At 47.7% G+C, this 13,869-nt stretch overlaps 1 protein-coding gene across 1 annotated transcript in view; it reads left to right on the top strand.

The window, feature by feature from the left end:
- Positions 1-12,344, top strand: part of rev3l (REV3 like, DNA directed polymerase zeta catalytic subunit) — a 70,309-nt gene extending 57,965 nt beyond the window's left edge. The window contains exons 17-32 of the mRNA XM_084559923.1: positions 1,187-1,379; positions 1,473-1,584; positions 1,729-1,844; positions 2,560-2,678; positions 3,822-3,940; positions 4,053-4,194; positions 4,581-4,825; positions 5,296-5,404; positions 6,717-6,923; positions 7,013-7,122; positions 9,490-9,604; positions 9,829-9,966; positions 10,165-10,355; positions 10,755-11,001; positions 11,541-11,771; positions 12,183-12,344. Coding sequence (XP_084416049.1) covers positions 1,187-1,379; positions 1,473-1,584; positions 1,729-1,844; positions 2,560-2,678; positions 3,822-3,940; positions 4,053-4,194; positions 4,581-4,825; positions 5,296-5,404; positions 6,717-6,923; positions 7,013-7,122; positions 9,490-9,604; positions 9,829-9,966; positions 10,165-10,355; positions 10,755-11,001; positions 11,541-11,771; positions 12,183-12,323 — 2,535 coding nt within the window. The 3' untranslated portion in view covers positions 12,324-12,344. The remainder of the gene's footprint in view (positions 1-1,186; positions 1,380-1,472; positions 1,585-1,728; positions 1,845-2,559; positions 2,679-3,821; positions 3,941-4,052; positions 4,195-4,580; positions 4,826-5,295; positions 5,405-6,716; positions 6,924-7,012; positions 7,123-9,489; positions 9,605-9,828; positions 9,967-10,164; positions 10,356-10,754; positions 11,002-11,540; positions 11,772-12,182) is intronic.
- The last annotated feature ends 1,525 nt before the right edge of the window (positions 12,345-13,869 follow it).

Here is a 13,869-nt window from a genome sequence, read left to right as displayed (position 1 = left end):
CCCATCCCAAGCCCACAAAAATACTCCCGTCATATCTCGATCATGTGACTGCCCCCCCCAAAACAAATCCTGTCCTGCAAAATCCTGAGAGAAAGACTCCCCAAATCCCGTCCTGCTCCCTGTGTTGTTGTCTAAAGTTATCAGACTCTGTTGCCCAACTTGCCCCCCTGTAGCATGTTTGCTTAATCGCGGTCAAATCACTGAGGTTTCCTCGGAAATTTAGGCTACACCTAGGCTATACATGCGTCATTTTATAATTTAATCTCCGGCTCCGTCCTGGTCCCGCGACTGCTCCCATTGATTATTTGCTCTATCCCGTACCTATCACGTTACCAACAGTGAAATTGACTCCCGTACAGTCCCAAAAAGTTGTCACCCTCTAGCTTTAAGCAGGAAGTCGACTAGTCGCCGATCACGTGACGGTGACAACACAGACGCCTTCTAGAAGACGAAGGTGAGGAAGGCCACTGGGTCATTGCGGCAAACAAGCTGCGGTTCATCCCGGCTACGTTATCCTGTATAGGCTACGTACATATCTGCAGCTCACATGTTTATGTTCAGTTCTGTTGTTTTCTATTTGTTGACATCGTTGCTGTGGTGTTTTATTTTCCCAAGTGAGAGACGCATATTAAGAGTCAGACTGACGGCGCATGTGTTCAGGTCAAGAATATATATTTCATTGTTTCTTTCTACTGCGTTTTTACGTGTAACGTCATCAACTAGTCGACGTCAACCACATATTAGTCGAAAAAAGTCGTTCAGCCCCTAACTGCAGGAGATCTGGACTACTCCTTTAGTGCGTCCTCTAAAGATGAGTAACTTAGCTTGGCATAAGCTCAACGTTTATCAGAATATGAGTAACACACCAATGGGATTTCATTATGAGCTTTGTTTCAACCGATAGAGAGAAAAGAAGAATACTGTAATTGTAAACAAATTCAACTCCACACCCCTCAGATGACACGTATGACTACATCTCCTGTTACTCCTCTGTCCATCACCACATATAAAAGCACCACCCAAACAGTTCGATTCGCTCAGTTCCCAACAAAGTGACCTCAGACCAACTTTATCCCGCAAAACGTTTGTGGGCGGAGATGATTTCAGGCTGACTTCCAAGGTAGTAACACAACAGACCAATGCTTCAGATTGATTCTAGGTTGGTTTTTTTGTCTTTCCTCTTCAGGTCCAGTACCTGACACTGATGAGCATGGAGCTCCACGCAAGATCCCGCCGTGACCTTGAGCCTGATCCTGAGTTTGATCCGATATGTGCCTTATTCTACTGCCTCAGTTCCGACGCTCCCTTGACGGGTGTGGACGGCACCCAGTTGACGGGCGCCATTGTGGTGGACAAAGACCATGAGAGTTGTGGACAAGGTGAAGTCTTACTGATCTATCACGTTTGTGCCATAAATGATCAATTTCCTGTCTCGACTCAGTCAGGCTGATGAATCTGTTAAAACTCGGCAGGTCGAAGAGGAACAGCGCCGCTGCTGGTGAGATCAGGCGTGTCCGGGCTGCAGGTGACGTACGCCTCTGAGGAGAAGACGCTGTTTCAGGAGCTGATCACCATCATGAGAAGGTGTGTGTGTGTTATAGTGCTGTAAATGAATGGAACTGACTGAGGTGGTCTTCTCACTGTGTGTCTTCAAATTGCTTGCATTGGAGGCAATGTACTGCTTTTAAAAAAAAGTCTTAAAGTACTAAAGTGGCCGTGTTCTCTCAGGTTTGACCCGGACATTTTGGTCGGATATGAGGTGCAGATGCATTCCTGGGGCTACCTCCTTCAACGGGCCTCAGCTCTCGGGGTGGACCTGTGCCAGCAGCTGTCACGAGTACCAGGTACGGCCGGGGAGTCACCACAGCAGGGGGCTAAGGCTAATCTGAAACAAGAAGTTCTGTTTCAGAGCAGATCCATCGGCCGACTGTGCGGAGTTTGCATGTTCTCTGTCTGTGTCTGTGTGGTTAACTGGTGATTCTAAATTAGCCGTAGGTGTGAGTGTGAATGGTTGTCTGTCTCTCTGTGTTAGCTCTGAGATAGACTGGAGACCTGTCCAGGGTGTACCCATCCTCTCGCAACCCAACCATCTGGGTAAATTCACAAATGAAAGCGTAAACACTTAAGTGCATATGTGCATAGACACATATTGCACGTGTGCAGGGTTTTGTAGAATCTGACATTGGGATTATGGCTAAAGAAACTGAGTACGTCCTGTCAGACTTGCGGCTGTGTGTGGCTGTGCTTTTTATTTTTGGTTTGTGCGATCCCCTTCGCGCAGTCTGAGGGAAATCATTAAATCCAGGTCAATAGAAAGTGTGTGTGAGTGCCGGTGCGCGCACATTGTGGGTACTGTAAGTGCAAACATGTGTGGCCTTGTTTGTTTGTGTGTGTGTGTGTGTGTACCAGTGAATGAGTGGGAGCAGCACTGTGTGAATGTCAGTGTGTTTGGGTGTTTCCCTGTGTGTGTGTTAGAGCTGAATGGAGAGCCTCCAGCGAGCGGCTGCCCTCCTCTGTAATTGGCTGACTGTCTGGCTCTCTGTGTGTGTGTGTCCTCAGCCGACTCCAAAGAGAACCGCTTCGCTGCAGAGAGGGATGAGTACGGAGCAGGCACCATGTCTGAGATCAACATCATTGGCCGCATCACGCTCAACCTGTGGAGGGTGATGAAGACGGAGGTTGGTCTTCCGGCGTGACCCACAAACTTTGTTATTTCACTTTGAATTAAAGGGGAACTACTGTTTTTTTACAACCTGGACCTTATTTCTGGCATAAAATACGGTCTTTTACTCACCCATATAACTTTTGTGTAATTTGTATTCCTTCGGGAGATATTTAGATCTGTGTATATCCATATAGTGGGAGTGAATGGGGCACCGAAACGCAGCCTCTAAATAACGCATTATCTGCCGCTTGTTTACCTGTAATTTGCTACTGCTAGTTTTTTGGCAACATGGCTGAATATTTGTCCGACTCTAAGGTTGTGGACGAACCATAGCAGTAGCAAATTACAGGTAAACAAGCCGACCGGGTGCGCGCGGTGCTCAGAGACGACATCATGACATCATCCAGGTCAGAAGACATGATCCAGGGTCTGTAGATTGACCTACAGACCCTGGATGATGATAACGGGTAACGCCGAACTCAACAGGGAATAGCACTAGCGTACGATAACAAAATATTGGTGAAATGAACGAGTTTAGGGGCAGATAATGCGTTATTTAGAGGCTGCTTTTGGGTGCCCCAGTCACTCACACTATATGGATATACACAAAAGTTATATGGGTGAGTAAACAACCGTATTTTATGCAAGAAATAAGACCCAGGTTGTAAAAAACAGTAGTTCCCCTTTAATAAAATCTTTACAGTCTGTTCCTATCAGTTTTAATACCATTTACTTAATCCAATAATATATCTTTTACATTTTTGTTTTTGTGACTGCAACATTTTCTTGTAAAATCCTGGAAATCCTTTCTAAAAATTCCTCAAATAAAAGCCTCTAAAAATGGTCTTTGGTGTAAGCGCTAGTAACTCCGGCCAAAAAGCCCAGAAGCTGTGATTAGTGGTCAAGTGGTGAAGCACGTCAAGCGCGAGACGGTTTGAGACAAAGCTGCTGTCGTGTAGATCCAGCTGTGTGCTTTAGACACGGTCTGTAAGAGAATACCGCGTAACCTTTCCCCACTGGCTTTTTCAAATATTATAATATTAAACTGCCATTTTCAGTCCGTTCACCCCCGTTGAAAGGTTACACCGAGGTTTTGTAAATGTCACCAAGGAGCTACTTTGAAGGAAAAGGGGTTTACGTTCTTTTCTTGCTCCAGGTGACGTTGAACAACTACAGTTTTGAGAACGTGGCCTTCCACGTGCTCCACCAGCGCTTCCCCCTGTACAGCCCCCGCACGCTGTCCGACTGGTTCGACCACAACACGGACCTGTACAGGTTTGAGCATTGATCTGTCTTCTTAGGAGTCTACTGTTTCGTGTAATCCTGCTCCGTATCAAGCCTCCCATTATACTACTATGTCAGCTGACGTGCGTGCGTGTTACTGCAGGTGGAAGATGGTGGACCACTACATGAGCCGCGTGCACGCCACCGTCCGGCTTCTGCAACAGCATGACATCATCGGCAGAACCAGCGAGCTGGCCAGAGTGTTTGGGATTCAGTTCTACCACGTTCTGACCCGAGGATCGCAGGTATACATGACATGTCACCTTCCTCCGAGCCCTTAGTAGTCAATTTCGGTTCTCAGACACGTGCGGGTGTTTACAGATACGTACACTGATGTGATAAGACTATGTTGAGGATAGTTACAGCTGCACTAATCGTAATTTGAAAGGTGACGGCCTCACATTTCCTCCGACTCCACGGAGCTTAGTGGGATCTTTTGTTACTTAGTTGTCACTTAGTTTTGGTTTTACAGCCCCCAGCTAAATGTTCTGGTTCAGTCTTACCTCTCTCGTCCATCTTCACCTGTTCCCAGTGAAAAGCACTCAACAAAAATATGAAAACAAGAAAAAGAAATAATATAATAACTTAAATAATAGCAAACGTCTTTCTGTTTCATCACGTTCTTCCTCAGTATCGCGTCGAGTCCATGATGCTCCGCGTCGCCAAACCTCTCAACTACGTCCCGGTGACGCCCAGCATACAGCAGCGAGCCCAGCAGAGGGCGCCGCAGTGCATCCCCCTGGTGATGGAGCCCGAGTCGCGCTTCTACAGCAACTCCGTGGTGGTGCTGGACTTCCAGTCGCTCTACCCGTCCATCGTCATCGCGTACAACTACTGCTACTCCACCTGCCTCGGCCACGTGGACAACCTGGGGACGTAAGGACACGACATGACGGGCCCGTGCAGGCTCACACCCCTGTAATGAACTTGCTTAGGTGTTGCACATCTGCCAGGAAAGTCTCCCCCTCCAGCGGCGCCCTCCTTCCCTCATTATTTTTAATGGAGGCAGACACGCAGAGGGCTCCGCCGCTACGAGTTATTTCAGTTTTTCAGCGGGATTGGTGTAGTTGCATAGCAACAGCAGGAGCCGTGAACACTTCTGTCCAACATACATATGTCTGCTGCTGCAAGGTAACAAAAAATAGTAGCGGCTGGTTGACAGGCTTCTTCTTGCTCCTCATCCTCAGCACAGTAGTAAGAAATGAGCTCCGGCAATTGGTGGAAATTTCAGCTGGATCTTTGTGGCCTTAAATGCAGCCTGCAGATATTTCCTCTAAACTTAGAATAAGTGTCAGGTAAAGTTTTTGAATGACACAGGAGTAAGTACACACTGTCTCCGTTTTCAGGCCTGACGAGTTCAAGTTTGGCTGCACCTCTCTACGGGTCCCTCCCGAGCTCCTCTATCAGCTCCGCAGTGACATCACCGTGTCGCCCGGCGGCATCGCCTTCGTCAAGGTAAAAACACCCTCCGACTCTTTGCCCTGATAAGATTCCTTCAAGCGCTCTGCCGTGGCCCCGTTACGGATCATCTCGTCATCCTCCAGCAGCGCCGCTTTATTAAGGTTCATTAGCTGCTGTGAAGGCTGAGCGCACCCATAGGAGGCTCAATTTATTTAGTGTTTTCCTTGATTCACTCGCTGCACCTAGTCTCAATGTTTAACAAACACACACTCAACCAACTACTCAAGCCCTTTTCTCTCAAGTATCACCACTTTTTTTTGTGTCCTTTGACACTGATTGTCTCTTTCTTTGCCGAGGACACACACTTTCCACATTTGTTGTCTTCTAATAGATCTGAATTAAAGGGGAACTACTGTTTTTTTACAACCTGGACCTTATTTCTGGCATAAAATACGGTCGTTTACTCACCCATATAACTTTGGTGTCATTTGTAGTTGTTCGGGAGATAATTAGATCCATGTATATCCACATAGTGGGAGTGAATGGGGCACCGAAACGCAGCCTCTAAATAACGCATTATCTGCAAAGTCGTCGTCCACAACCTCAGAATCGGAAAAATATTCAGCCATGTTGCAAAAAACTAGCAGTAGCAAATTACAGGTAAACAATTAGACGACCGTCGCAGGTGTGCGCGGTGCTCAGAGATGACATCATCCAGGTCAGAGGTTAATAGGTCAATCTACAGACCCCAGATGATGATAACAGGTAACTCTGGACTCAATGGGGAATAGCACTAGCGCATCATAACAAAATATTGGTGAAATGAACGGGTTTCGCGGCAGATAATGCGTTATTTAGAGGCTGCGTTTCGGTGCCCCATTCACTCCCACTATATGGATATACGCAGATCTAAATATCTCCTGAACGAATCCAGATGACATCAAAGTTATATGAGTGAGTAAACGATCGTATTTTATGCCAGAAATAAGGTCCAGGTTGTAAAAAACGTAGTTCCCCTTTAAGTTTCTAGCAGTTTTTCGTATGTGCACCTACATGTCCAGAACCGTCAGCTGTTTTACTGTCGGCAGCAGTACAAACGTCAGCCTTTAAAATGAGCGGACAGGTGAATCAACACCTGTATTGAACAGAGTCTACCAGTTATATTATTTAGTTATGTTGACATTTTTTAACATTGTCAGAAAGACACGGTCTGAGCAGAGAAATGCACAAACCCTGCGACAGACTGGCGACCCTGCACAGGACAAATGGTTACAGAAGATGAATGAATGAGAAATTAATATATTCATAGAAGTCTCAGTCTGTAAACGAGCACCAGCCTTGAGCCGCTTGTTGTTTGTGTCCTCAGTCCTCGGTGCGTAAAGGCGTCCTGCCCAGCATGCTGGAGGAAATCCTCAACACGAGGATTATGGTGAAGCAGTCCATGAAGACCTACAAGCAGGACAAAGCGCTGATGAGGCTGCTGGACGCCCGGCAGCTCGGACTCAAGCTCATCGCCAACGTCACCTTCGGCTACACCGCCGCCAACTACTCTGGACGCATGCCCAGCGTGGACGTACGCTCATTAGCCATGAGTCCCACATCTACAAATAAATGTTTAAAACCTGTTGTGTACTTTTTTTTTTTAACGTGTGATCTGTCCAGGTGGGAGACAGCATCGTCCATAAGGCCAGAGAGACCCTGGAGAGAGCAATCAAGATGGTCAATGACACTAAAAAATGGGGAGCCAGGGTTGTGTACGGAGACACTGACAGGTGAGCTACGTTAGTTTCTTTACACTCACAACTCAGCCTGAAGCAACAACTGACACACATTCTTGATTCACTTAGCCGTCTGTCTGTCTCACTCCACACAGCCAGCAGCTTTGTTGATGTGTCACTTGCTTTCTGGTGATGTGCGAGTATCTTGTGTGATTATTGCACCTGAGCTGTGTTCTCATGAACATTTACAAACCCCCTGATTAGATTCTTTAACGCCTCAGAGCCAGCTGGCACAACATTAATTACTCGGTGTCAGACCAGACGCATCTACTCAACTTGGCAGGTGATGATTTGGAGAGTTTCTTGTTTCCGCAGTGGATCAGTTATAAGAGCAGTGACGTTGTAAGCTGCATGGATTGATTTAACTATAAGAAAACAGGTAGGAGCCTCCTATTGGATAATTACTGCATGGGTGATTATCTTTCAGCTGGCAACAAGTTATTTAACCCCAACTGATGCAATGAGTAGCTTCTCATTTCTTAAACAACCATGTCTAAAGACACATCCTGTGGTGGTGGAAAAGATGTTAGTCTGTTTGAGAAGGGTCAAATCATTCACTGTGCGATTGTCGGCTCATTTTGAGACGATTTGCCACTCGTGCGACTATTTTTTGAATCGTCGTTGAATCTTTGTGCGGTATACGTGGGGTAACGAGGAGAGATTAACACCTCACGACGACCTCCCGATCACAAATCGTGTGCTCGCAAGAAAGTCAAACTTGTTTGAAATCCCGGTCGCTCCTCGTGAAGGTATCGCACAGTAGAAGCAGCGCCACGAGCCGATTTGCGCGATCGCTGAAGTTACATCAAAACAACTTCGATGTGCGTCTCCCACTACCGGGTTCCTCTTCTTCTTCTTCTACTTCTTTTCGACGTTGCAGTTCCGGATACAAAAGTCCGACTTGTGGCGTATGGACGTACAGTGTGAGAACGTGATTCGTAGGCTGTGAACTTTTGAACTCAGCGAACTAGTCGTGTAGTTTGAGATGGAGCTGAGTCAAAGGATTTTAAATATCTTGCAGTGTATGCCCGGCCTAAGGAGATTGAAGAAACTAGTAAAACTGGGTTAAGAACTGTCCAACGCATTATTAAAAACTGGAAGGATAGTGGGGAACCATCGTCTTCCAGGAAGAAATGTCCTGATTGATCGTGATTGGCGATCACTTAAACTCATATTGAAGAAGACCAACAGTAGAACTCAGGGCTATGTTTAATAGTGAAAGTAAGAACATTTCCGTACAATGTGAAGGGAACTCAAGGGATTGGGACTGAACAGCTGTGTAGCCTTAAGAAAACCACTAATCAGTGAGGATAACTGGACTCTGGGACTCTGGAGCAACGGAAGAAGGTCGTGTGGTCTGATGAGTCCATTGGGCCTAGAGCTCCACCACGACTCAGACACCAGCAAGGTGGAGGTGGGGTACTGGTAATAGCTGGAATTATTAAAGATCAAGTTGTTGGACCTTTTTGGGTTGAAGATGGACTTAGACTCAACTCCCAAACCTGCTGCCAGTTTCTAGAAGACACTGTCTTCACATAGTGGTTCAGGAAAAAGTCTCCACTGCGTAACTCGCCAGTAGAAGCCTTAAAGATGAAAGAATAATGACATGGTCCTCTTCTTCACTTCTTCTCTGAACAATGTCTGGGAGGTTGTGGTTGCTGCTGCACAAAAAGTTGATGGTGAAGTGATCAAGAAACTGACTTTTGCCTATAACGCGGTCGTCCGTCCATGGACGTTAGCAGTCTTTCCGTATCTGGCAGACTTAGCGGCGTATCAGCCTCAGCCTCCGGTTGTTCGGCTTGTTTTGTATCTCCCGAGTCGTTGTTCTGCCGTCTGGCCCTTCTTCTTCTTACCCATCTGTTTCACGTTGTTCGCTAAGATCAGCGTTAACATCGACAATTGCGAGACTTTGAAAGGATTTAAAAAGGAATTTGGACAAATGTCAACAGAGTAGTCCCCCGGTTTTGCAACCTGGATGGAAGACTTTTGAGTGTTGTTGAAAACAAGGGCGGCTATATCGGTCACTGATTGATGTTTTGAAATGTGTATTTATAAAATTTGAGTTGTTTTATTATTATTATTCTGACTTTGAAGATGAAAATAAGGAAGTGAGATTGAGAGTGACTAATAGTTGCCTACCACTTGTGCACACACTGATATTCTCGTACAAAAACCAAAACCTCACTTTCACTTCCTTAAATATTCAGGTTTGAGGTTTATTAACACGTTGGATTGACCGAGAGCCCTGCTGCTGCTGTTAAATAATAAAACTAATTTCTCAAAAGTGCAACTTGACTAATAATTGTGCACGTGTAGCGTATAGATTGTGGATCGGGATTGTGACGTCTGTGTCTTTGTCAGCTTGTTCGTCTTACTGAAGGGAGCCACCAAAGAGCAGGCCTTCAAGATCGGCAACGAGATCGCAGAGGCAGTGACCGCAACCAACCCCAAACCAGTCAAGCTCAAGTTTGAGAAGGTAGAAGACCAGACACACACACACACACACACACACACACACACACACACACACACACAGACAGAGAGAAACAAGCAACAGGCTTCATGTAACGTGTCTGTATTGTAATGATTTGTGTCATTCAGAGCCAGTGTTCTTGATCCATCTACACACACTGACTCATCTAGAGGTAGTTATTGATCTGTGTGTGTGTGTGTGTGTGTGTGTGTGTGTGTGTTCTCCAGGTGTACCTGCCATGCGTCCTGCAGACAAAGAAGCGCTACGTGGGCTACATGTACGAGAGCCTGGACCAAAAGGAGCCTGTGTTCGACGCCAAAGGGATCGAGACGGTGCGCCGCGACGGCTGCCCCGCTGTTTCCAAGGTAACAGGCAAACCACCGTCCTCCCCTCCTCCTCCTCCTCTTCCGTCCCTGCGTGTCTCTGTGCACCAATCGCCACACTTGTTCCTGCTCTCGTTTACTCTTAGGGCTAACATTTAGGCTGAGTCACACCTGCCCCCCTCTCCTAATTACAGTTAAATATCACTCGCTCACTCACTCACTCACTCGTGTCCTCTCCAGGTCCTGGAGCGTTCCATTAAGCTGCTGTTTGAGACGCGGGACATCAGCCAGGTGAAGCAGTTCGTGCAGCGTCAGTGTGCGAAGGTGCTGGACGGCCGGGCCAGCATGCAGGACCTCACCTTCGCTAAGGAGTACCGGGGCGGCGGCTCGTATCGGCCCGGAGCCTGCGTCCCCGCCCTGGAGCTCACCAGGTCAGTGGGTGTACGCGGGAAAAAGAAACAACAACAACAACAACAACAACAACAACATGCAGAGAGTCATTCAGAACACAACAGAAGTGTGTAGTTTTGTGTCGGCCTGTGTGTAGCTGGCTGTCAACTACAGTTACAGTACTCGGTGTGAATCCAATTACTCCTTCCCCTCAGTGTTTATTGTCTGGCTGCTCTAGCCTGATGTACAGTACCTGAGGCTGTTGCTAGGCAACCCAGCTCTTAATGGGGGGTGAAAAAAAAAAAATCAGATTTCAGAGGCGACGGGTAAGAGGAAATATTCCTCGCCGTTCATCTCGTGTGTTTATGAACAGACACACAAAGAGGTGTCTCAACCCCGTCCACTCAGGTTTCTGTGTCTGTCCCGGTTTTTCGTCCCAGGCGCATGATGGCGTACGACCGCCGTCTGGAGCCGCGGGTCGGCGAGCGGGTGCCCTACGTGATCGTGTACGGGGTGCCGGGCATGCCCCTCATCCAGCTGGTGCGCCGGCCCATGGAGGTGCTGCAGGACCCCGGCCTGCGCCTCAACGCCGCCTACTACATCACCAAGCAGATCCTGCCGCCGCTGGCGCGCATGTTCCAGCTGATCGGCGTGGACGTGTTCGGCTGGTACCAGGAGCTGCCCAGGGTGAGATGTAAAAAAATGACCGTAGGGGCCAAAACGAGAAGAAGAAAGTGGAGACGACGTGATAAAGACACCAACAGATTAATTACTGACCGAGCAGCAGATGTAAACGTCACCTTTTGCTTCCGTTCTTGTCAAAATGAAACCCCCTCGCTGTGTGTCTTTAGTTTATCACTCAGTGTTTTAGTAGAGAGAGGGAACAAAGGAAGGAGAGAGATCTTTCTGCTTGAGGATGAAATGAGACTCACCAAACTGCAGCGCTGCTCCCTCAGTCTTTCTTGAATTCAGCTTCTGTCTGACGGAGCACACACGCCCCCTGCTGGCAGAGCTGCTCAGCTGCATCAGTGAAGTTTAGGGCTTTAAAGATATTTAAATAACATCCATTGTAGTTCATTCTAGATTTATAAACCTGGATCTAGTCTGGGTTTCCAGTCCCAGTTCTCCTACAAGAATTTAGAAACATATATTTGATTGTTGCCGTGATCCGTGTTGCATCCGTGCATCTTCTTCCCTGGAGGTTTAAAATCTTCTTCTCCCTCCAGATCCAGAAGGCGTCCTGCTCCTCGGCGGCGGCGGCGGCGGCAGGCGGCGGCGAGGACGCGGGGAGGAAAGGGACCATTTCCCAGTACTTCACCACGCTCCACTGCCCCGTGTGCGACGAGCTGACCCAGCTGGGCGTGTGCTCGCGGTGCCGCGCCGAGCCCCAGCGGGTCGCCGTGACGCTCTACCAGGACATGAGGCAGTGGGAGAGTCAGCAGGAGCAGATGCTGAAGGTGAGAGGACGCTGGGACGGTGGGACGGTTGAAAATATGTGGAACGTGAACCAAACCGATGTTTAATCTTGAGGTTTGCACTGATCACCTGTAACAGCCCCAACCAGCAGGCAGGTAGAGTCTGGCTGGTTGGGGCTGTTGCTCCAGTCTGACAGGGGCCCACGCGGTCTGTCCTGTCCCACAAAGCGTCCCTGACATTTCCTCAATTCCTGCGACGATAACATTTGCCTGTGTCTCTGTCCTCGTTGGCCCTTTGCTCGGTCTTCACAGATATTTGACTCCCAGCGGAGACGTGTGGGAAGTTTAAGAGATAAATCACAATCAGATCTCGTATCTTGACTTTCTCAGATCGCTGTTAACTGTTAACTGTTAACGCGCCCTCATGAGTGATAATCTGCGTTCTGTGTTCAGATCTGTAGGAACTGCAGCGGCTGCGCTGAGCGGCAGGTGCCCTGCGTCTCCCTGGACTGCCCCGTCCTCTACAAGCTGTCCCGGGTCAACAGACAGCTCTCCAAGGCTCCCTACCTCAGACAGCTGCTGGAGCAGTTCTGATTTGCTCCTGAATCCTGGAGCTCTCCTAACTCCAACTCCTCCTCCTCCTCCTCCTCTGATTTGGTGCTAATTGCTGCCCCTTCACTACCCCCACCCTCCTCCTCCTCCTCCCCCTCGTCCCATCTCAGTGTTTGATTGTCCACTCAGTCGTAATAGTTTCAATGGTGCTTTGACTGAACCCTGTGGGGGGGGGGGTTTCCCTCATCCTTGTCTTGTAACTGTTATTCGTTCAACAAGTATTTCCGTCTGCTTTGAGCCTCCCGTGAGGAGGCGGTGCTCGTCGTCACGTTTGCTGCCTTCATCTTCATCTTCATCTTCATTAGCTGCCGCGGGCCGAGGGAAGCTCACACGCTGGACGACACACCTACGTCTACAGGACGCCCCAATCAGGGACGGCTTGTCTCGTGCTTCGCTGTCGCAGTTTGAAGTTTTTTTTTTAGAGAGAGCTTCTCACAAACCCCAGGACGGACGGACGGCGTTCAGACCACTAATCCTTCATTTTCTATCGTCTATAGACTTTTGTAAATACTTTATGTACAACGTCATCTATAATCTCACTGTGCATTAGCATTAAAAAAACATATATATATATATATATAAGCTGCGGCCGTGGATGCAGTGAGATCTATTCATGGAGTCTGTTTTAAAAAGAAAAAGTGCCATCTCTCATGTTTCATGTCTCATTTAACCTGATTGTATCGATGTCCATTTGGCAGATTTGACACTTCGTACCCGACAGAGACTGAGAACTGGAATCTCTTCAGTTTTATAAAAAACTAAACAAACAAAAAATAATAATCTGGGACTGTTGCAATACTGTATTTTGATAATTTATGTCATGAAGTGTCTAATATTTCCTTGTGCATATATGGGTTTCGTGTACGTTTCCACTTTAACTGGGACGACCCGTCGTCAGAACTACATTCAGACCCCCGCCCCGCCCCCCCGCCCCCCCCCCCATACAGCCGTGAACAGGATCTGTGTATAAATGTAAAAAAACAAAACAACAAAAAAAAAAAAACAACAATGCTAATAATGAAGGAGGTGTTTTGTTTGTTTTTAATGGACATTGCTGTGGGTTGAGGTTTGAGATTGATATAATAAAAAGTCAATGTATTAAAAAAAAAAAAGCTTCTTTCCCTTAAATCAGTTGGGATTTAAAAAATAAAATAACAAAACATGGATGAATCACAGTGACGACACGACAACTTCAAAAACGACTTCACACACGTCTACCGTTCGATCACTGCAGCAGCGCGACGTTAAGCGACGTCTAGACGCCTCTAGGAGCAGGGCAGCGAGATGACGGAGAAGGCTGGCGTCCCCTGTTTCGACTCGCCCGTCCTGCAGAGCAAGGCACTGGAGTTCAACTAGCCCCCTGGGACCAAGTGTTCTCTGGCCTATCCCGACCTCTGACCTTTGACCGCAGAGGGAAGGAAGCAGGGCGACACAAGAATCAACGCGGCGGTACCTTAGAGCAGTCTGTGGTGAAACGACAGTGTTCTAACTCTGACCATCGTCCGGACCGTTATACTCTGAGATGGCG

Source organism: Chelon labrosus (assembly GCF_963514085.1).
Source record: "Chelon labrosus genome assembly, chromosome: 14".
Classification (NCBI taxonomy): domain Eukaryota; kingdom Metazoa; phylum Chordata; class Actinopteri; order Mugiliformes; family Mugilidae; genus Chelon; species Chelon labrosus.
The sequence above is the reverse complement of the archived record's forward strand: the minus strand, read 5'-3'. Positions and strand labels throughout refer to the sequence as shown.